The sequence below is a fragment of the Erythrolamprus reginae genome, chromosome 1 (genome assembly GCF_031021105.1).
Source record: "Erythrolamprus reginae isolate rEryReg1 chromosome 1, rEryReg1.hap1, whole genome shotgun sequence".
NCBI lineage: Eukaryota > Metazoa > Chordata > Lepidosauria > Squamata > Dipsadidae > Erythrolamprus > Erythrolamprus reginae.
Window position 1 is genome coordinate 43,394,622 of NC_091950.1, and position 21,313 is coordinate 43,415,934.

Consider the following 21,313-nt stretch of genomic DNA (forward strand, 5'->3'; position numbering starts at 1 on the left):
GATACCAAATCAGAAGAAAAATAGCATTTGTTTTTTTAGCAGCATTGTTAATTATGGACCTACGGGTGTGTACAGTATATGGGCATGTATGCACCACTCACTCTAGTTAGGGATCAAAGGAGGAAAGGGGGATTTCTTTCCCCCCCCGCCCCCCTTCTGCACTCCCCCGACTCTCTTTCTTTCTATGTGGGAGAGATGTTAAGGCAGTGATATTAAATAGGGCAACCAAGGAGGGAGGGGTTTCCTCTTCCTCCAGTGCTCGGCTCAGTCAGATGCTGTCCCTGCAGCTTTGGGCTGATAAGCTAAGGAATGCTTTTCCCTTATAAACAGTAAGTGCGTTTCTGGTCGTCAAGGGTCCGGTGAGAATAAAAGTGTGTGATGATGATGATGCGGTAGGAGCCTTGTCTGTGTGCTGCAGCAGTCTCGGGGGGATGGGCCCAGCGCTTGTCAGAATGGATGGCGGTGTGTGTGTGTGTGTGTGTGTGGTCCGTATGTGGTCCATGGAGGGAGGATCGCACAAAAGGTACGGTGGGGGGAGGAGAATTGCAAGCCAATAAATAACATTCAGGGGCTTCTCTCCCTCTTCACTGAAATCAACCCTTTGCTTTCCTCGTCATGGTAGGAAGAGGTTATTACCTGCCCGTTATGAGTAAATGAATGGACAACATGACAATTCTGCATCCCTCACCCCCCTCCCCTGAATGCTGGCACTGTCCATGGAATCTGGCATTGTGGTTGCATGTTGCTTATGATGTCTCTGGGGAAACATGGCAAATTTTTCTCCAATTTTGAATATTTATTTATTTATTTCATTTTTTTAAAAAAAAAAACCTTAGTTTGGGTTTCATCAGAGTGGCATCAGATGCTTTGAAATGTTCCAGGTCCGTTGTATTTTTGTTGTTTTGTATTTTCTCCAACAACAGCACTGGCAAAAAAAATAAAAGACTTATGACCATTTTTGACACTTATAGACCACTGTAACGTCCCCATTGGTGTATGTGATATACATTTGGATGCTTAACAAATTGGTTCAGATTTATGGCAGTTGCTGTGACCCAGGGACATGTGATCACATTGTGATTATGTGAGTTGCCCTGAGTTTGCGGAGAAGGGTGGCATTGAAATCTAATTAATAAAATAAATAAAAATAAATTTTGCAACCTTCTGGCAAGTAAAGTCAATGGGGAAGCCAGATTCACTTAACAGTGTGTTACTAACTTAACAACTTCAGTGATTCGCTTAACAGAAATGTGGCAATGAAAGTCATAAAACGGAGCAAAAGTCACTTAACTGCAGTGACGCAGTGGTTAGAGTGCAGTGCTGCAGGCTATTTCTGCTGACTGCCATCTGACTGCAATTTGGCAGGTTGAATTTCACCAGGCTCAAGGTTGATCCATCCTTCCATCCTTCCGAGGTCAGTAAAATTACGACCCAGATTGTTGGGGACCCAATATGCTGACTCTTTAAACTGCTTAGAGAGGGATGTAAAAGCACTATGAAACTATGAAGTCTTAAGTGCTATTGCTAGTGCTATTAACAAATTTCTCACTTAGCAACATAAATTGTTGTAAGTCGAGGACCTATGAGTCAGGAACCTGCACTCTAATTGCTCAGGAGACTTATCAAATTCAAGTAACATATCAACCCCACTATTTAGAAGGATATTTAGATTGAAATATAAGCATGCATTTTGCTTGATGTTTTAAACCATGTCATTAAAATGAAAAGATTTTAAAAGGAAAATTCATTATTCATGAGCATTCAAGTTGCCTGGTGGAAGTTTTTTGTTTCTCTGCCATTCTCTGTATCTCCTCAGAATTTTCTCAATAAAATTTCCAATCACTTGCAGCAGATTTTTAAAGATACATACAGCTGATATAGGGGAAGAAAATAATATCGTTTTGGGAATACCACTTTTAACAGATTTGGAGAAATTGGAAAAGTTGCGGAGAAGAACAAAATGATGATCAGGAGACTAATAGGTTGCTTCAATAGCTAAATTATTTAGGGATATCAAGATATGTGATCAGTATCCAGGATTTTATTTCACCCTAGAATTTTGCTACAAATTGAAGATTTTTCATTTCATATTGGAAGCAAAATAGACCTTTCTGTCCGATGTAAGACAGTACTTCTGAATATAAACACTTTATGTTAAAGTGGCAGATGATTTAGAAATTAATATATTTGTATAAAATGGCTGTTTTTGAACCATATAGTTCTCCTTTGCTCTAAAGGAGTGTCAGCAGTCAAGTAATAATTTGATTGTATGGTTACTTCCCCCAACCTGATTGGATTTAACTTCAGCTTTTTCCTAATGCTGGTTGGTATGACTGGAATAATACTCCAAAATAGCTTGAAGACAGCTTGGGATAAATTGTTGCTTTGAATAGAGAGCTTGATGTCTATTAAAATTCAATTAAATAAAAAATGACATGCCACAACTATGCACGTATATACAGACCTCCTTGTGCTTTATGCTTTTCTTGATTATGTATCCTTTCCTTATTCCAGAGTGAAGAAATTGAAAGATACCTTTGCTTTCATACAACAGCTGGACAAAAACATGAGTCATCTTCATACGTGGCTGGCACGCATTGAATCTGAGCTTTCCAAACCTATTGTTTATGACATCTGTGATGATCAAGAAATACAGAGGAGACTCGCAGAGCAGCAGGTAGGGTGGAAAAAAAAGTAGAACTGAAAGAGTTGGGTCAATATTTAACACAATTAGCGTTCCTAAGATCATTCCCTTCTTTGTATATCAATGTTAGATACTCTTCTTCCCAAGTCTTTGGTATTGTTTTTATTATTTGAATTCCATGTATTGTCTTCAATAATGGTTCTGCTCAGTTCTCTTCTAGATTGTTATACTATAGAGCAGCGTTTCCCAACCGGTGTGCCGCAGCACACTAGTGTGCCGTGAGACACTGTCAGGTGTGCCGCGAAGCTAGGACCTAGAGAAGCTCCAGCTGGGCGGGGCGCTGCCGGTGCCAGACCGCCATATCCGGCGTTTTCCCACTGGTCCTCAAAGAAGGAAGGCGGGAAAAAGGAGGCAGGGGCAGGGAGGTGCGGCAGTAGGAGTAAAGAGAGCCGCGGCCGCCCCTGCCTCCCCACGGTGCCTCCAGCCAAACGCGCCCCTGGCTTCTCCGCCCTGCCCCATTGCCCGCCCGATCTGCCCACTCTCCTCCGCCGCCGTCGCCTCCTGTCTTGGGGCGCGATCTGCCCACTCTCCTCCGCCGCCACCTCCTGCCTTGGGGCGAGCAATCCGGGAGTCCGGGACTGTGTGGCTTTGCGCCATGAAGAGAAAACGGCCGACTTTTCCCTGCTGCTGTTTTCTCTTCATGGTGCAAAGCCACACAGTCTCGGACTCCCGGATCGCTCGCTTCTCCGGTCAGCAAAGCCATCTGCCCAAGAAAGCGCCACGCATTGAAAAAGCCCGATGCTTTTCCGGGCAGCCGGCTTGCTGGCCGGAGAAGCGAGCGATCCGGGAGCCCGGGACTGTGTGGCTTTGCGCCATGAAGAGAAAACGGCAGCAGGGAAAAGTTGGCCGGGCTAACGGGAGGCGGCGCGTGGCCGGGCGCTGGGGAGGTCTGGGAGGGCGAGGGGCTCCGGCTCTCTCTCTTTCTTTTTCTCTCTGTTGCCGGTGTAGTGAACGAGAGAGAAAGAGAGAGAGAGAGAAAGGAGGGGAGAGAGAATGAGAGAGAAAGAAAGCAAGAGAAAGAGAGGGAAAGAAAGCAAGAGAGAGAGAGAAAGAGAGGGGGGAAGGAGGGAGAGGGAAAGACATAGAGGGAGGGAAGGAGGGAGAGAGAAAGAGAGCAAAAAAGAGAGAAAGAAAGAAGGGAAGGAAGGAAGAGAGAGAAAGAGGGAGGGAGAAATAGAGTGAAATGGAGGAAGAGATTTTTTTTGTCCAAACTTTTCTTTAGCCCCCCCCCCGCCCCCCCTTCAGTGTTCCCCAGAATTTTGAAAATATGAATAATGTGCCGCGGCTCAAAAAAGGTTGGGAAACACTGCTATAGAGCAAGGTTGTCAAACTCCCTGTCCATGGTTCTGATGCATCACATGTTGGCCATGCCTAAAAAGTCCTGATATGTCACACCTGCAAGTAAAAAATTACCCCTCTGTTATAAAGGGTCATCAGCCCATCTGTTCCTGGTGTTATTACTTTTTTAATCTCTTAAATTATTATTAATTTCCATAAGATTTCTCTTATGTTGTTGTAACATTTTAGGCTTTGAATTTTAAATATATGTTTCTACATTGACTGTGTTCAGTTCTGGAGGACCTCACCTACAAAAAGATATTGACAAAATTGAACGGGTCTAAAGACGGGCTACAAGAATGGTGGAAGGTCTTAAGCATAAAACTTATCAGGAAAGACTTAATGAACTCAATCAGTATAGTCTGGAGGACAGAAAAAAAAGGGGGGACATGATAGAAACATTTAAATATGCCAAAGGATTAAATAAGTTTCAGGAGGGAAGTGCTTTTAATAGGAAAGTGAACACAAGAACAAGGTGACACAATCTGAGGTTAGTTGGGGGAAAGATCAAAAGCAACATGAGAAAATATTATTTTACTGAAAGCGTAGTAGATCCTTGGAACAAACCTCCAGCAGACGTGGTTGGTAAATCCACAGTAACTGAATTTAAACATGCCTGGGACAAACATATATGTCTGTGTGTATGTCTGGTTTAATAATGGGTTTTTTTAAAAAAAAAAAATTTAAATTTATTAGATTTGTTGTGAATTGTTTTATTATATGTTGTGAGCTACCCCGAGTCTACGGAGAGGGGCGGCATACATAGAAACGTAGAAACATAGAAATTAGATAGATAGATAGATAGATAGATAGATAGATAGATAGATAGATAGATAGATAGATGATAGATAGATAGATAGATAGATAGATAGATAGATAGATAGATAGATAGATAGATAGATAGATAGATAGATAGATATCCATCCTAAGGTAAAATACAGGAAATAGTATAAGGGCAGACTAGATGACCATGAGGTCTTTTTCTGCCATCAATCTTCTATGTTTCTTTGTTTCTATGTAAGTTTCCTTCGTCAACTTTTTTTTATCTAGAATGCAATCCCTTAAATTTTTTTGCAGATGCTTTATTCTTGTATAGATAGTAATAATTTTTCTTTCTCTGTTGCTCCAAACATCCTGCTTTCTCTTTCCTAATTTGATAACACAGACATTTCCCTGGTTTGTTTGCACTTGTAACAATTTTGTTGGGCATAGTTTATTTTGTGCTGAAGTTCTACCATTTCCAATAAAACTAAGTTTTTATTTAACTTTTTAAATACTTGTCAGTATTTTCAGTCTGGACTGGTTTACAAAGCTTTTCTAATTCCTTTATTTTCTTTTCAAATTGTGTTTTCCATCTATTATGAAAGGTTGCATTTTCCAGCTGTGGTCTTTCAGAGACATTTTTCTTTGATACATCTCTCCTGCCAAAATAATATTTCCAATTATTTATAGCTTTATTAGCAGCTCAGATTGAGGCACTGGCTTTAGTTATAATGAAGTGATTAATTATAGCACCAGGAATTGCCTACAAATTCAGTATACACCACAATGTAACACACACAAAAATACTGAAACTCATGGTGAATAGTCTCTTATCATATCTAACACAGAATACTAGAATGTCTAAATTTTAGATACAATTTATTCAAGAACAAAGGCAGAACAAACAACTAGGAATGCTGCTGTTTATATGCCCTGCTTGTAGACTTTAGAGGTGTATGTTGTTCTATTGTACCTAGAACAATATTGAGTGAGATCATTCTATTAGTTTCATATGGTTCATGTAGTTCAGAAAACAAATCACTTTACTTGGAATGTTTATTAATAATTTAAAAATGTCCAAAATTTGCAGTTTTCATCGAATATTTTAGGTGTCTGAATCATGAACTCCTTTCTTGTCTCTATAACATATAGTCAGAAAGAAATAGGAAAGAGAGAAAAAGATAATCCATTCAGAAGTTTTCTTGAACGTTAAATGAAAGAAAGCTTTGTAGGAACACTTATATTCATGCAATTTGCAGTCTTTTCAGTGGCTCTTGACCAGCAGAATACGTGGATACATTGTGTTGCACTGGCTATGCCCTGTGGTTTTCTATTTTAATTGATAGAATAAGGGTTTTAAAATTATATAGATGGACCCATGAATTTACTATGTGTTAAACTTGATTCAAAGGAGACTAATTTTTTAAAGGATATGCAGGTAAAGAGGATTGTAGTAACAGGTAATACCGAGACTGAAACTTTTAAGCATAAGAAAAATAACATTTCCATAAATAATTCAATGTTTGAAAAAGAATGTCTATGATGTCCATTCAAAGCAGGAGGGTGGACTAGAAGACCTCCAAGGTCCCCTCCAATTGTTGTTGTTGTTATCATTATCAAATAGATTATTTGTATATCAGTGCTTTTAACTACCAAAGTGCAAAGGGGGAATTTGCTATACATAGGATGATATACCGTATTTTTCGCTCTATAAGACGCACCTGCTGATAAGATGCACCTAGATTTTAGAGGAGGAAAATAGAAAAAAAATATTTTGAGCCAAAAAGTGGGCTAAACACATACACAGAGAGACAGAGAGAGAGAGAGATTTGCAGTGGTTAGGAATAGATAAAGAAATCCAGCGGGGTGGATGAGAAGTACAATTCAGAGAGCACTCAACCACACTTAGCAACCTCTTCTCTCTTTCACGGGGCCGAGGTGGCCGCTAATCAAGAAGGGGGCTTGCTTTGGTGACGGGCACCGCCTGCCTGCTTTCCTTTACCTGAGCTTGCCTCTGCAGCAAAGGCCCAGCAGCCGGCAGTAGAGAGCGCCGCGCCGCTCGTCCTGAGCCGGCGTCCACTTCCAGAGACAACAGCCCCTGCCGCTTGCTCAGTTGGGGAGGAAGGTAGCAGAAGCGGAGGCAGCCAAGCTCCCTGACGCGCCCCTGGGAGAGCTGGCAGGCGCCGGGGGACCCTTCCTTACGCCAACCGAGGCCGCCCTTCATTTCCCTCTGACGGCTGCCGCTATTTGCAAATAGCAGCCCAGCCAAAACGGCCGCTGTCCCCTCCTCCTCCTCCCCCCCCCAGATCCTTGTGTGCAACTCCGCTCCAAAAAAAAAAAAAAGCACCGCTAGTCTTCTCAACTTCACGGGTTTTGCGCCGCGACGCAGGCGGAGGTGGATGCGACGCCGAGGTGCCATTTCAAGAAAAGAAAGCAACAAAAAAACGGGGGGGGGGAAGCTGGGTATGTGCGTGAGGAGAAGGGAGACGTCCCCGAAGTCTAGGGCAGAGCTACAGTCGTAAGGGGGGATTGGGAGGGTCTCCCCTCCTAGTCTTTCCCCTCCACCTTTCCTTTCAGCCCCCCTCACCGCCGCCCCTGCTCCAGTGCCTCCCCCCCCCTCCCTGCCTGCATCTTCACTCCATAAGACGGTGCTGATTTTTCATCCTACTTTGGGAGGAAAAAAACTGTGTCTTATCGAGCGAAAAATACGGTAGTTTAATATATTAAGATACTACATTTTAATATATGTTAATGTGTTAATAAACATTTAAAAGTTTGTTTAGCTGAAAAGTTTTTTCAAGCTTATTGGTGGAGAAATTAAATGTTTAAATGTCCCTGCAGCATAATCTCCCAATATGTAATGTTAAGGAGAAAACTTAGAACAATTGCTGCTATTGGGTTATATGTGCAGCTTATTTGAAGAGTGCATGTACATTTGATATCTTACCAACAGTCTGTCATAACTAATCATATGAGTAACATATAACAATGGGAAGGAAAGTGTTTGGGAATATGGCATTTTTAATCTTTCATGTGATGTATCAATGGCTTTTGTTGTGCTGTATGAAACTAACATTATAACTGGAAATGACTTTTTGCTCATGGATATAGGACCTGCAACGGGATATTGAACAACACACATCAGGTGTGGAATCAGTCTTCAATATATGTGAGATCTTGCTACATGATTCTGATGCTTGCGCCAATGAGACCGAATGTGATTCAATCCAGCAGACAACAAGGAGCTTAGAACGGCGGTGGAGAAACATCTGTGCCATGTCTATAGAGAGGCGAATGAAGTGAGTCATGATTCTCTTTTTTCTCAAAAAAACCCCCCACCCCAAAATATGTTAGTTTTTTTGAACAATTTATATGAAAAGCCCCAAAAAATCTATTCTTGAAAAAAAGAATAGATAAACAATTTGCTGGTAGGAAATATTAATTTAGCAGTACATCTTATGTTCATTGGTCTCTGTTTCATTCTCCGTATAAAAATAAATGATTTGAAAATCTCTGAGTTCCTAAATAATCCTAAACTAAAACCTCAAAATCTAAGGAAATAGTAAAATACATTTATTGCCTGGGATACGGAGGGGGACGGCATACAAATCTAATAAATAAATAAATGAATGAATGAATGAATGAAGAAAGAAAGAAAGAAAGAAAGAAAGAAAGAAAGAAAGAAAGAAAGAAAGAAAGTAAATGTCAGTGGTTCATTCAGTTCTTTGCTCCTAGTTAGAATAGAATAGAATAGAATAAGAGAGTTGGAAGGGACCTTGGAGATCTTCTAGTTCAACCCCCCATTTAAGCAGAAAACCCTACACCACTTCAGATAAATGGTTATCCAATATCTTCAAAACTTTCAGTGTTGGAGTATTCACAACTTCTGGAGGCAAATTGTTCCATGGATTAATGGTTCTAATTGTCAGGAAATTTCTTCTTAGTTCTAAGCTTCTTCTCTCCTTGTTTAGTTTCCACCCATTGTTTCTTGTTCTACCCTCAGATGCTTTGGAAAATAGGTTGGCTCCCTCTTCTTTGTGGCAACCCCTGAGATATTGGATATTGGCTGCTATCATGTCATCCCTAGTCCTTCTTTTTACTAGACTAGACATACCCAGTTCTTGCAATCGTTCTTCATATGTTTTAGCCTTTAGTTCCCTAGTTGTGGTAACTAAAGCAAGAATAAATTATTTTAAATGCCTACAGTTGATATTATTCCAAAATGACAAACTTAACATTTGATTGATTTATATTTGTTCTGTCGAGGTCTCTGGTAGAATCCTCCCGAAAATTCACAGATACAAAGTTCAGACACACACACGTTTGAAAATTCAAAACAATGTTCTTTATACCAAAAATCCAAATAAACTAAGCACTCTTTTTGTATAGCACAGAGCACTCGTCTCCAAACAAACTGGTAATTTGTACAAGTCCCTTATCAGTTCTGAGATACTTAGCTTGCAGCTGTGAGGCAATTCACAATCCTTCTTCTTTCACAAAGTGAAACACACTTTGCTCTGGTTTAGTTTCAAAGTGGGGAAAAATCAGTAAACTAAGGTCGAAGTCAGCAAGGCAGGCACGAAACACAACGATCAGATAATCCTCCACAATGGCCAAACCCACAGGCTGCTATTTATAGCAGCCTCACTAATTATCACAGCCCCACCCAACCACAGGTGGCCTCATTTTCTTTGATAATAATCTCTCAGTTGTTGCTGCCTATGCATTGCTCTCCGCATGCGTGGCTGTATCATTAACTCTTGTTCCGAATCCAAGGAGGAGCTAGATAATTGATCTCCTTCTGAGCTGTCTGCCACACTCTCCTCCTCCCTGTCACTCATGTCTTCTTGGTCAGAGGAGCCTTCATCATCAGATTCCACCGGGAGCAAAACAGGCCTGCGGCATGTGGATGTCTCCCCCACATCCACAGTCCTTGGGGCAGGAGCTGGGCCAGAGCTAACCACAACAATAGTTATATACTTTACCTAGGCTCCAAGATACAGACTTTCCAGGCACAGAACATGTGCTTTATTATATATTTGGTACATACATTTTTCTGCCTTTGATGTGTTGGCATATGTCTCTGGGAAAATGTCATAATGCAAACCAAGTCCTCATAGTTAAGATTGAATACTATATTGTATATCAGTCTACAAACTTGATATTCCAAGTCTTTGGATTAAAAGAGGAAATGGCCAATTGAGTTATGAAGAAATAGAACGGAATGCATGCAAATGCACACCCCTGTACTTTCTATAAAACATGAAACAAGTCTTTAAAAACAATCATTTTGAATCATTTTAATTTAGTACTTCAAGTTAAAGTCACATATATCTTTTTCCATCCAGGAGGAAATAAATTTTAGTTAAAACATAGTTTGAATGTTTTTCATTCACGATATTTCTTAATGCTAATAGAGGAGAATGTATTCAGATCAGGATATCCAGCTCTCTGAGTTTGGATGTTTGATGCTGATTTCATAACATCATCAATGCCAATGCTAGGAGTATTTCTTAATGCAATTTTTTAGCTGAATTCGTTTATCGGATTGGATTTCGATTGGATTATTGGATTGGATTTGGTTTGGTTCAGTTTAGATTGAAACATAAATGAATTCTGAGGAAGGCCATTTCTTGCAGACAGGGTTTATATTTGCAAATAAACTGTTGCTGCTTGTTTCTGCAATAGGATTGAGGCAACTTGGCGACTATGGCAAAAGTTTTTGGAAGATTACTCTCGTTTTGAAATTTGGTTGAAAACGGCGGAGAAAACTGCAGCTTATCCCAACTCTTCAGAGATTTTGTATGTAACAGCCAAGGAGGAGTTGAAGAAATTTGAAGTAAGAAGTCCTTTTGTAGTTTTTCCATCTTTGTATGTAGATGTAAATTAGGTAAATTTACCAAATTGTGATATCAAACATACCCCATGTTTTAATTCTTCACTTTTCTTGGACATTAACTTTCCTCCTTGAATGCACTAATTTTAAATCATTTGGAAAAAATAATATAAAATAAAAAATTTTCCCTCAGGCGTTTCAGCGGCAAATTCATGAGCGACTAACCCAGCTGGAATTAATCAATAAGCAATATCGGCGGTTGGCCCGTGAGAATTGCACTGATTCAGCTAACAAGCTCAAACAGATGGTTTATGAGGGTAACCACCGATGGGACAATCTTCAGAAACGTGTCACAGCAATTCTCAGGAGACTTAAGGTAGTTGCAAATGTCTATGAAGAGTCTCAGTCATCCAGGTCATGGTTGTCCCAAAATGGCTTTTTCCAGAGGCAACTGGATTTTCTGTTTTTTTTTATTTGAAGATGTTTCACTTCTCATCCAAGAAGCTGAAGAAACATTTTGGATGAGAAGCAAAATGTATTCAAAGGAAAACCAGAAAGTCCAGTTGTCTCTTAAAAAAGCGCCTTTGGGTTTGGAGACAAAGCAGATATTAGAGGTCTAGATCAGTGATTTTCAACCTTTCTTGAGTTGCGGCACATTTTTTACATTTACAAAACCCTGGGGCACATTGGGCGGAGGGGGGGCTGCTAAAAAAAGTTTGGACAAAAAAAATCTCTCTCTCTTCCTCCCTTTTGCTCTATTTCTCTCTCCCTCCCTCGTTCTCCCTCTTTCTTTTTCTCTCTCTCCATCCCTCTTTCTTTGTCTTCCTTCCTTCCTCTCTTTTTTGCTCTCTTTCTCTCTCCCTCCCTACCTCCCTCTATGTCTTTCTCTCTCTCTCCTTCCCTCCCTCTTTCTCTTTCTCTCTCTTGCTTTCTCTCTCTCTTGCTCTCTCTCTTTCTTTCTTTCTTTCTTTCTCTCTCTCTTGCTTTCTTTTTCTTGTTCTCTTTCTCTCTTGCTTTCTCTCTCTCTTCTCTTTCTGTCTCGCTTGCTCACTCTTTCTCTCTCTCTCTTTCTTTCTTTCTCTCTGTGAGCTTCGCGGCACATACTGACCATGTCTCACGGCACACTAGTGTGCCGCGGCACACTGGTTGAAAAACACTGGTCTAGATAATATGTTCTGAAGGGAGCAAGAGGGCTGAGGTATCTCTTGAATTCTGTAGTGCAGTGTTGGCAACTTTAAGATAGAACTCCCAGAATTCCCCTACCATGCATTTTAAAGCATGTTAAAGTTGCCAAGGCTGAGAAATACTAGAACTGCGGAGACACAGGTGTGCCTGTGTTTCAGCATGGTTTTTTGCTTTCCTGCGTGCGATTCTTCTACCTGCACTGGACTCTGCTAGCACTCAGAGCCACGGGGGCGAGCATACGTCACTGTTCCACCTTAGCAGCCCACCTCTGCCTTAAACTAAAGCATGGGTGTCAAACTAGTGTTGTCACATTGTCTTGTGACATGAAGACTTTTTCCCACTTTCCTAAACTGGGCGTGGCCAGCACATGACGCATCTACCCACAGGCTGCAAGTTTGACAGTCCTGAACTAGAGGGTTTTTTCCTTTGTTATACTATTCCTTTAGCCATTGTTTTATTTGGAGACCTCAAAGTTTGAGCACTCAGTGTGTAAAAGGTTCGCCATCACTGCCATAGCACATCAACATACTCATACTCTAAATCAGTGGTCCACAAACTACGGCCCGCGGGCCACATGCGGCCCACTGAGGCCATTTATCTGGCCCGCGGGTCTTTTCCAAGGCCACACTGGAAAAGCAGTGAAAACGTCGCCCTCAATCTCATCTCATCTCACCTGAGGTAAAGTAAGGCTTGCCGAAAGCCGAGCTGGGCACAACACACACACATACACGCACACACCCGCCTCCTCCCCCTCTTTGAGTTGCTAGCTCCTGTTTTCTGATTGGGGATTGAATGGGAGTCCGGGGTCGGAGGGTGGAGACTTGTCGGGCGAGTCCTCCGCGGGGAGAGAAGAGGGAGGGTGAAAGAGGGAAAAGAGAGAGAGAGAAGTGAAGAGAAAGAAAGAAAAGGGAAAGAGAAGGGGAAAAGAGCAAGGGAAAGAAGTGGAGAGGAAGGAAGGAGGGAGGGAAGGAAGGAAGGGGGAGAAAGAAAGGGAGAGAGAAAGACAGAGCAAGAGACAGAAAGAAAGCAAGAGAGAGAGAGAAAGAAAGCAAGAGAGGGAGAGAGAAAGAGTGAGTGAGAGAGAAAGAAATAAGGTATGTGCAGTGTGCATAGGAATCTGTTCACAGGTTTTTTTATAGTCTGGCCGTCCAACAGTCTGAGGGACAGTGAACTGGCCCCCTGTGTAAAAAGTTTGGGGACCCCTGCTCTAAATAGAAGATTTTTAAGGACACTGTATGTTATGACAACTATTGCTTTTGAGTGTCTGTATTATTTTATTGCCTTTAGCACTTTACCAATCAATGGGAAGAATTTATGGGAACAAAGGACAATATCATCCTGGTGTGGTTAACAGAAATGGATCTACAGCTGACAAATGTGGAACATTTCTCAAAGAGTGATTTTGATGACAAAATGCGGCAGCTTAATGTAAATATTGCCTTTTTTAAAAAGAAATTTTTCATAACAGTTTGGGGGTGATGGGTTTCAAATGTCCTATTGATTATCTGAGCCTGGTGCTTGTATTTGGTACCTGTATATCTATTAAGTTCCTTTAAACAAAGCCTCATAAAATTAGAGAACACTATTTAAACTATCTAAATAAAACAAAGGTACATTTAGGATATCTGTAATAATAAGTTTGAGGTCTCATTTATATACAGAGTTGATCAGTCTTTTCTCGCCACCATTCTTGGCCAGTCCATCTTAATTCCTTCTTGGTTATTGATTACTGCACCACATGAGACTAGGAAATCCATGTATGATACTTGCAGGGCCATTCTTGTATCACTGTAAAAAAAAACACCTAATTAGCTTCATTTGTATTATTTCTAGAGGACTAATTTTCTTTGTCTAGCTCCTGTACTCACTGTCAACAATAATCTTTTATAGCTTTCACCTTTGGTTTTTGGCATTCATGATGAGAAACCATTGGCTTCAGAAATTAAATGATCTACGAGCCTCAGTTTGATTATTTGTATACTGCAGGTGATTCCCCCAATAATTCCATCCAATTGAAGGACATCTAAACGGCCGAAAAAGAGAAATAATTTAATTTATTCAGTTTAAGTTTAAGTTTAATCAGATTTGTATGCCGCCCCTCTCTGCAGACTCGGGGCGGCTCACAGCAATAACAATACAATGTAAAACAAATCTAATATTTAAGTTAATTTTAAAAAAACACCACAAATTAAAACCAATCATACATACTAACGTACCATGCATAAATTTTATAAGCCTAGGGGGAGGGAACATGTCAATTCCCCCATGCCTGACGACAGAGGTGGGTTTTAAGGAGCTTACGAAAGGCTAGTAGGGTAGGGGCAACTCTGATATCCGGGGGGAGTTGGTTCCAAAGGGTCGGGGCTGCCAAACGACATTGTTTAGTTGACGGGACCCGGAGAAGGCCAACTCTGTGGGACCTAACTGGTCGCTGGGATTCGTGCGGCAGAAGGCGGTCCCGGAGATATTCTGGTCCGGTGCCATGAAGGGCTTTATAGGTCATAGCCAACACTTTGAATTGTGACCGGAAACTGATCGGCAACCAATGCAGTTTAATTTGGCCACCCGCTCCATAAGATTCTGGATGCTTACAAAATCCATACAAAGAGTAAAACAATTTAAGGAAAGCTCATGCATTCTGTATAATGCATTGAGGGATGTAAAATGAAGAAACACAGTACATTTTTATCTGCCCTAAAGACTGGATGAGAGAGAGAGTTTGGCGTGGTATTTAAGTCATTAGGCTAGAAACTGTGAAATCTATTCCTGTCTTGAGCACAGAGCTGACTTAGGCCAGTAAGGCCAGCTATTATTTATTTATTATTTATTTATTAATATGCCACCCATCTCCCAAAGGGGGTTAGACCAGTAAGGCCTGCCTTTTCTGACAAGCCTGGGGCCGTTGATCTTATGGGGGTAACCAGTGAGATCCGGCCATAAATGGTTGGCAGGGGCTTAATTGTTTTAAGTGTAAATTGTTTTTAAACGGTTTTTAGAGGTTTTTGTATTACTATTGTTTTTTAATATCCTTGTTGTGAGCCGCCTGGAGTCCCTGGGGAGTTGGGTGGCATAGAAATTAATTAATAAAATAAAATAAAATATAATTTTAAAAAATCCACAAAAACAGGGAGCCTGGACTAAAACAACTAGAGCAAATAGTACAAAAAAACCCCAATATGATAGGAGTTCAACCAATAAATTACACCAATATTTATCTCAATCTAGGAACATAATACAAAAAACAAAGATTTTTTAATGTGCACATCCCTTCATCTGCGATTAGTTCAGTATAGATTTCATTGGAGAGGTCCAAGCTATATACACATTTCTTTGTGCACAAAGATCTATTTAAATTATTGGGGAAGGATTTGTATGGGAATGTGCATAGGGACCCTACTAGATTCAGATAATATTTATTTATTTATTTATCAGATTTGTATGCCACCCCTCTCCGCAGACTCGGGGCGGCTCACAGCAATAATAATACAATGTAAACAAATCTAATATTTAACTTAATTTAAAACTCCAATTTAGAAACCAATCATACATACTAGCATACCATGCATAAATTTTATAAGCCTAGGGGGAGGGAAAGTATCAATTCCCCCATGCTTGGCAACAGAGGTGGGTTTTAAGGAGCTTACGAAAGGCTAGGAGGGTGGGGGCAACTCTGATATCTGGGGGGAGTTGGTTCCAAAGGGTCGGGGCCACCACAGAGAAGGCTCTTCCCCCGGGTCCCGCCAAACGACATTGTATTCTGCTTTAGTATTTGTCCAAAGCTTGCATATAATCAAACAGAAATCAGAAATAGCTTATTGGAAGCAGCCCCAAATTCCAAGTGTTCTGCAATTCATTGATGGCCAAAGTGTCCCACTCAAACAATGGCTTTGGCCTGACAGAAGCTTTGCTCTTGTATACCTCTGTTAAGTGAGGGAGTGAACATATTCCTTATGCTTTGGGCTTGTACGTGTCTCTTAGCCTTTATTTTGGGATTCAGGAGGCTAGCTTGTCACCACATCTTCTTTCTCTCAGCAACCAGAAAGATCTAGAAAGTAATTTGCATCCCATAATTTGGTGAGAGCAACTGAGAAGAAGTTTATCCTTCCTTGCCAATAGCTTGCAAGTTTCATTGATTCTATTATGATGGCAGTTCTTCACGCTGGGTTGAAATATTTCTCTGTCATAAAGCCAAATCAACTAAAAACCATCTGGTAAATTGATTAATAAAGTAATATTTCTGTATTCGAGGTTAGGAAAAAAAACCTCCTACCTAATAACTTTAGAAAAGGCAGAACTTTTCTCGAAGAGTGAATAGAGACCTTTATCTGCTTTATCTGAGTTAACTTCACCAAACATTTCCGTGCTGAAATATTCTGTGCTGCTCCTTATTTGTTCTCATCATCTCTTTACGAGATTGATTAATCTGAATTAAGTAATCTGTGCAGTAATACGTAGGAAACACAATTATCTGTGTCTTTTAAACAGGGTTTCCAGAGGGAAATAACGTTAAATACCAGTAAGATCGAAGAGTTGATTGCCTCTGGGTTACATCTAATTCAAAAAAGTGAACCAGAGGATGCCATTATACTTGAAGAGGAACTACAAGAATTTCAAAGTTACTGCCAAGAAGTATTTGGCCGAGTAGCCCGATTTCACCAAAGACTGACATCCTGGCATCCAGTAAGAGCTAATGAACTTGTATCTTTGTGGAATAAGTGTGTTTCTTTGCCAGTGGCTTCATTTTCAAAAGCCATGTAGATAAAGACTAAAGGGCATGGTAGATGTATTAAATAATCAAATAATTAAAACACTGGTTTATTTCCATGTTAAAGAATGTGCTATTATTATATATAAAGTGGGTTTTTTTCTTTGATTCCAGAGCACCTGGAAACTAAGCAGGTGTGATTAATGATTAGATGTACAGTAGTTTATTTGGGAGGCCTGCCTATATGCTCTGAGTTCTAAAGAGAAGGCATATTTATTTATTTATTTGTTTGTTTGTTTGTTTATTTATTATTTAAATTTTTATGCCGCCCTTCTCCTTAGACTCAGGGTGGCTTACAGCATGTTAGCAATAGCACTTTTTAACAGAGCCAGCCTATTGCCCCCACAATCCAGATCCTCATTTTAGCCACCTCGGAAGGATGGAAGGCTGAGTCAACCTTGAGCTGGTGATGAGATTTGACCCGCTGACCTACAGATCTAGCAGTCAACTTTAATGGCCTGCAGTACTGCACTCTACCCACTGCGCCACCTCGGCTCATATATATACTGTGTATATATCTATATCTATCTATCTATCTATCTATCTATCTATCTACCTATCTATCTATCTATATATATATATATATATATATATGCATTTGTGTGTGTGTGTGTGTGTGTGTGTGTGTGTGTGTGTGTGTGTGTGACAAATAAAACACAGGATGGAATAAGAACACTTTTTTATAGTTAAGGTATAGGGTATTTCTTTTCAGTAGTTCCTGATCTGACTCTAAATGGCATCTGATTGAATGTTTATAGAAATAGAGCTGTGGTATGATCACCTGATATCCCACCACCACCAAGAGATCATGTAGAATCGCAATAGGCAACGCTTGTCACAGCTGGCTGGTGAATTTTGGGAATTGAAGTCCATCCATCTTAAAATTGCCAAGGTTGAGAAACATTGGTTCAATCTTGGTTCAATCTTGGGAGCCGGGGTGGCGCAGCAGGTAGAGTGATGTACTGCAGGCCACTGAAGCTGACTTGGTTCAAATCTCATCACCGGCTCAAGGTTGACTCAGCCTTCCATCTTTCCGAGGTGGGTAAAATGAGGACCCGGATTGTGGGGGCAATAGCCTAGCTCTGTTAAAAAAGTGCTATTGCTAACATGTTGTAAGCCGCCCTGAGTCTAAGGAGAAGGGCGGCATAAAAATCTAATAAATAAATAAATAAAATAATTAACTTGAAGATATCTGGACTTCAACTCCCAGAATTCCCCAACTAGCGAATGCTGGCTGGGGAATTCTGGGAATTGAAGTCCAGACCTCTTCAAGTTCCCAAGATTGGGAAACACTAGTAGAAGAAAGAAGGGCATGGGTAACTAAGAGTCTGTTATAACTGGGTAGCTAATGCATTCAAAATAAGTAACCCTACTTTGGAGGATTTCCATTTTTCTTGAACATTGAGAGCACAAAATAGTTTCAGAAGTAATTCATATTAATACCTATGTTCAATATCAGTGTTTCTGTTGTCTTGTTGAGGGACTGGAAGATGAAAAAGAGTCTTCAGAAAATGAAGCTGATTCAGACCATGGAAGGGGGATGCAAACTGATCCTTGGCCAAAGAAGACGGTTCAGGAGGGGCCACCATCACAGCAGTCTCTGTGTCAACTAATACCTACTTCAGGGGGTCCCGAGAGGTCTGGCTGTGAGACACCTGTCAGCGTTGACTCCATTCCACTGGAGTGGGACCACACCGGAGATGTGGGAGGCTCTTCCTCCCCTGAGGATGAAGAAGAAGATTCATTCTTCAGTGCACTCTCAGGTAAATTCCAACCCACCATCTTATCCAGAAATATTAATACTCTCAAATACACAAACAGTTACACAATCCAAATACACAAAAGCAGTTAACCAGCTTTCAATTTTGAACTGTCATAAATTGAGCTTTTGCTGTACTCAAAATTCAGTCATAACCTCTTTGTATATTATACGGAATGAGATGGAAAGGTAAAATTGAAGCTTTTAAGACCTAAGAACTACAGATAAATTTGTTTAGGCTGCCTTAAAATGCAACCTTGCAATTCAAAATATAATTCTAATAAGTTGCCCTAGAAGACCCAGTGCAGAAATTGAATTGGAGTCATTTGTATTCATCCCCTAAAGATTATACTGTAATACTGTTCCCCAATGAAAAAAAGCTATGCATATCTGGATATTAGGGGAGAATATGAAGAAAAAGATATACTGGACATACAGAAATGCATGATGACACATAAATTGTCTACAAAATCAGAATACTTGGCAGAACAAAAATCCATATACGAGGGGAAAAAGGGGAATAGAATTAGGATGCAAGTGAAAAAATTAAGAATGGATAGATGGAGAAATGAACATATTTATCCATCATATCTGAATGGAGCAATTTACAACTGTGGACAGTCCAATATTTTTGAAGGAGAGGAGAGGTTCCCAGCTTGGCAGTAAACTATACCTGACATGTTGACTTGAAATAGATTCTGGAGAACTACTGTTAGTCATATCGTACTGTGCTGCATAATATTGACAAATAGACCTGTTATAAAATAATGTGCTTGTGTTGGTAAAGCATCATTACATGCTGAAAACTACCACACCAAGTGAAAAATGTAGCATAGTTCTTCCTTATATGCTAGCGGGAAGCAGGGAACTTGTTATCCTGATAAACATGTAGTGGAAAAATGAATCTCTTCTCTTTCTCTATCTCAATACCATTTTGTTCAATTTGTTCTTACTATCTTACTATCTAAGTGACTCATAGTAGTTTACAAATTACATTCAGCAAAGCTTTAAATGTGTAGCTAGGAAAGCAAGAAGTAATTATGACATGAAAACCCCCCAATGCTGTGAATATTTCACCCCAAAAGAGGTTCTGATTTTCTATTTGTCATGTGGACTTCTCAGGTAGAAAATCAAGTGGAAAATACTGTAAATTGGGTAGGATACACTTTATATATGTATTACTTAAGGAGAAAGTAGTACTTTCTCCTTAAGTAATATAAGTAGTACAGTATATTCTTTAAGTAGTATAGTATATGTACTACTTAAGGAGAAAGCCAGTCAGAATCCATTTTGGAGTGGATGGCATATAAATACAATAAATAAAATAAATAAAATAAAGTGACCCTTCCCCGTTAATGTATTTGCAGTATACTTCTTAAATATATTTCAGAAGGCATTTTTAAAATATGAATGTGGCTTTTCCTGAGCCTGGTTGCAATCCTTGTTTGAAAGCCTTGTATTTGTGGTCTTTCTGATATCAGCAAACATTGCAGAAAACAGAAACCATAAACCCAATAAAGAAGAAACCATTGAGGGCTTTATTTATTTTATCTATATCAGGGGTGTCAAAACTTGTGGCCCCGTGGGCTGGATGCATCACGCGCTGGCCACCGCCACCCCTATTTTTAGCGAAGGGGAAAATCGCGATGCATCACATGACAATGTGACGTGAGTTTGACACCCCTGATCTATATATATATAGAGAGGGGGGGGGTTTCCTTTTGTCTTTTCTTTTTAGTGATACCTCGTCTTGCAAACGCCTCGACATACAAACTTTTCGAGATACAAACCCGGGGTTTAAGATTTTTTTGCCTCTTCTTACAAACTATTTTCACCTTACAAACCCACCGCCACCACTGGGATGCCCCACCTCCATACTTCCGTTGCCAGTGAAGCACCCGTTTTTGCGCTGCTGGGATTCCCATGAGGCTCCCCTCCATGGGAAACCCCACCTCCGTACTTCCGTGTTTTTGTGATGCTCTAAGGGAATCCCAGCAGGGGAATCGCAGCAGCGCAAAAACACAGAGGTCTGGAGGTGGGGTTTCAAGGACTTTGGTGTTTTTGCAATGCTGCAATTTCGCTGATGGTTCCCTTCGCTGGGAAACCCCACCTCCGGACTTCCATTGCCAGCGAAGTGCTCATTTTTGCGATGCTGGGATTCCCCTGCAGCATCACAAAAACACAGAAGTCCAGAGGTGGGGTTTCCCATGGAGTGGAGCCTTAGGGAAATCCCAGCAGCGCAAAAACAGGCGCTTCGGCTAGCAAAAGGGGTGAATTTTGGGCTTGCACACATTAATCACTTTTCCATTGATTACTATGGGAAACATTGTTTCGTCTTACAAACTTTTCCCCTTAAGAACCTCATCCCGGAACCAATTAAGTTTGTAAGACAAGGTATCACTGTATTAGGAAAATTAACAGTTTTAAAAGAATAGCAAAAAAGAGATGAACAGTGAATATTTTTATAAGGCCATGTAGCTAAATGCTTGCTGCCTTTATACTTTACTTCAGGGCATTTTGACCACTAGTTTTATTTGGAAAGAGAATGCTCAATTAATAAATATTTAACAGGATCCATCTGGGGCTGCTGCAATGCTATATTCTTGTATGGTGGGAAGGGAAGAGTGAACAGACTCTTTTGCAAAGCAAATGGTGACGTTATTCTTTTTTCAGATGTAGAAATCACTGAACATCCTGAGGCATATCTTAAAATGACCACAAAAGCTTTGAAAGCAGCTTCTGGTAGGCACCTGCTACTGCATGTGTCTCAACATGACAGTTTCCCTGGGCCGCACGCTGTGCTCTTCACACCTTCCTCATATGCAGGTTTCTGATTCCCTAGCTTGTATCACCACCATGCACCAATTGGCTCATGGTGGATTCTCTTTTTTTGTTTTGTTTATTTGATGCTACACCATCCCCACATGTCTCTACCTCAGTTAAGACGGTGCATTTTTTTGTTCT

At 40.4% G+C, this 21,313-nt stretch overlaps 1 protein-coding gene across 4 annotated transcripts in view; it reads left to right on the forward strand.

Moving 5' to 3' along the window:
- The window catches only part of SYNE2 (spectrin repeat containing nuclear envelope protein 2), a 319,436-nt gene that overhangs the window by 284,148 nt on the left and 13,975 nt on the right, over positions 1-21,313 (forward strand). For 3 of the 4 annotated variants that reach the window (XM_070750996.1, XM_070751005.1, XM_070751023.1), the window contains 8 exons: positions 2,515-2,677; positions 7,916-8,103; positions 10,493-10,643; positions 10,834-11,016; positions 13,113-13,253; positions 16,311-16,505; positions 18,071-18,353; positions 21,023-21,091. In XM_070750996.1, the coding sequence (XP_070607097.1) occupies positions 2,515-2,677; positions 7,916-8,103; positions 10,493-10,643; positions 10,834-11,016; positions 13,113-13,253; positions 16,311-16,505; positions 18,071-18,353; positions 21,023-21,091 (1,373 nt within the window). The remainder of the gene's footprint in view (positions 1-2,514; positions 2,678-7,915; positions 8,104-10,492; positions 10,644-10,833; positions 11,017-13,112; positions 13,254-16,310; positions 16,506-18,070; positions 18,354-21,022; positions 21,092-21,313) is intronic. The other variant, XM_070751014.1, reaches the window with a different exon arrangement.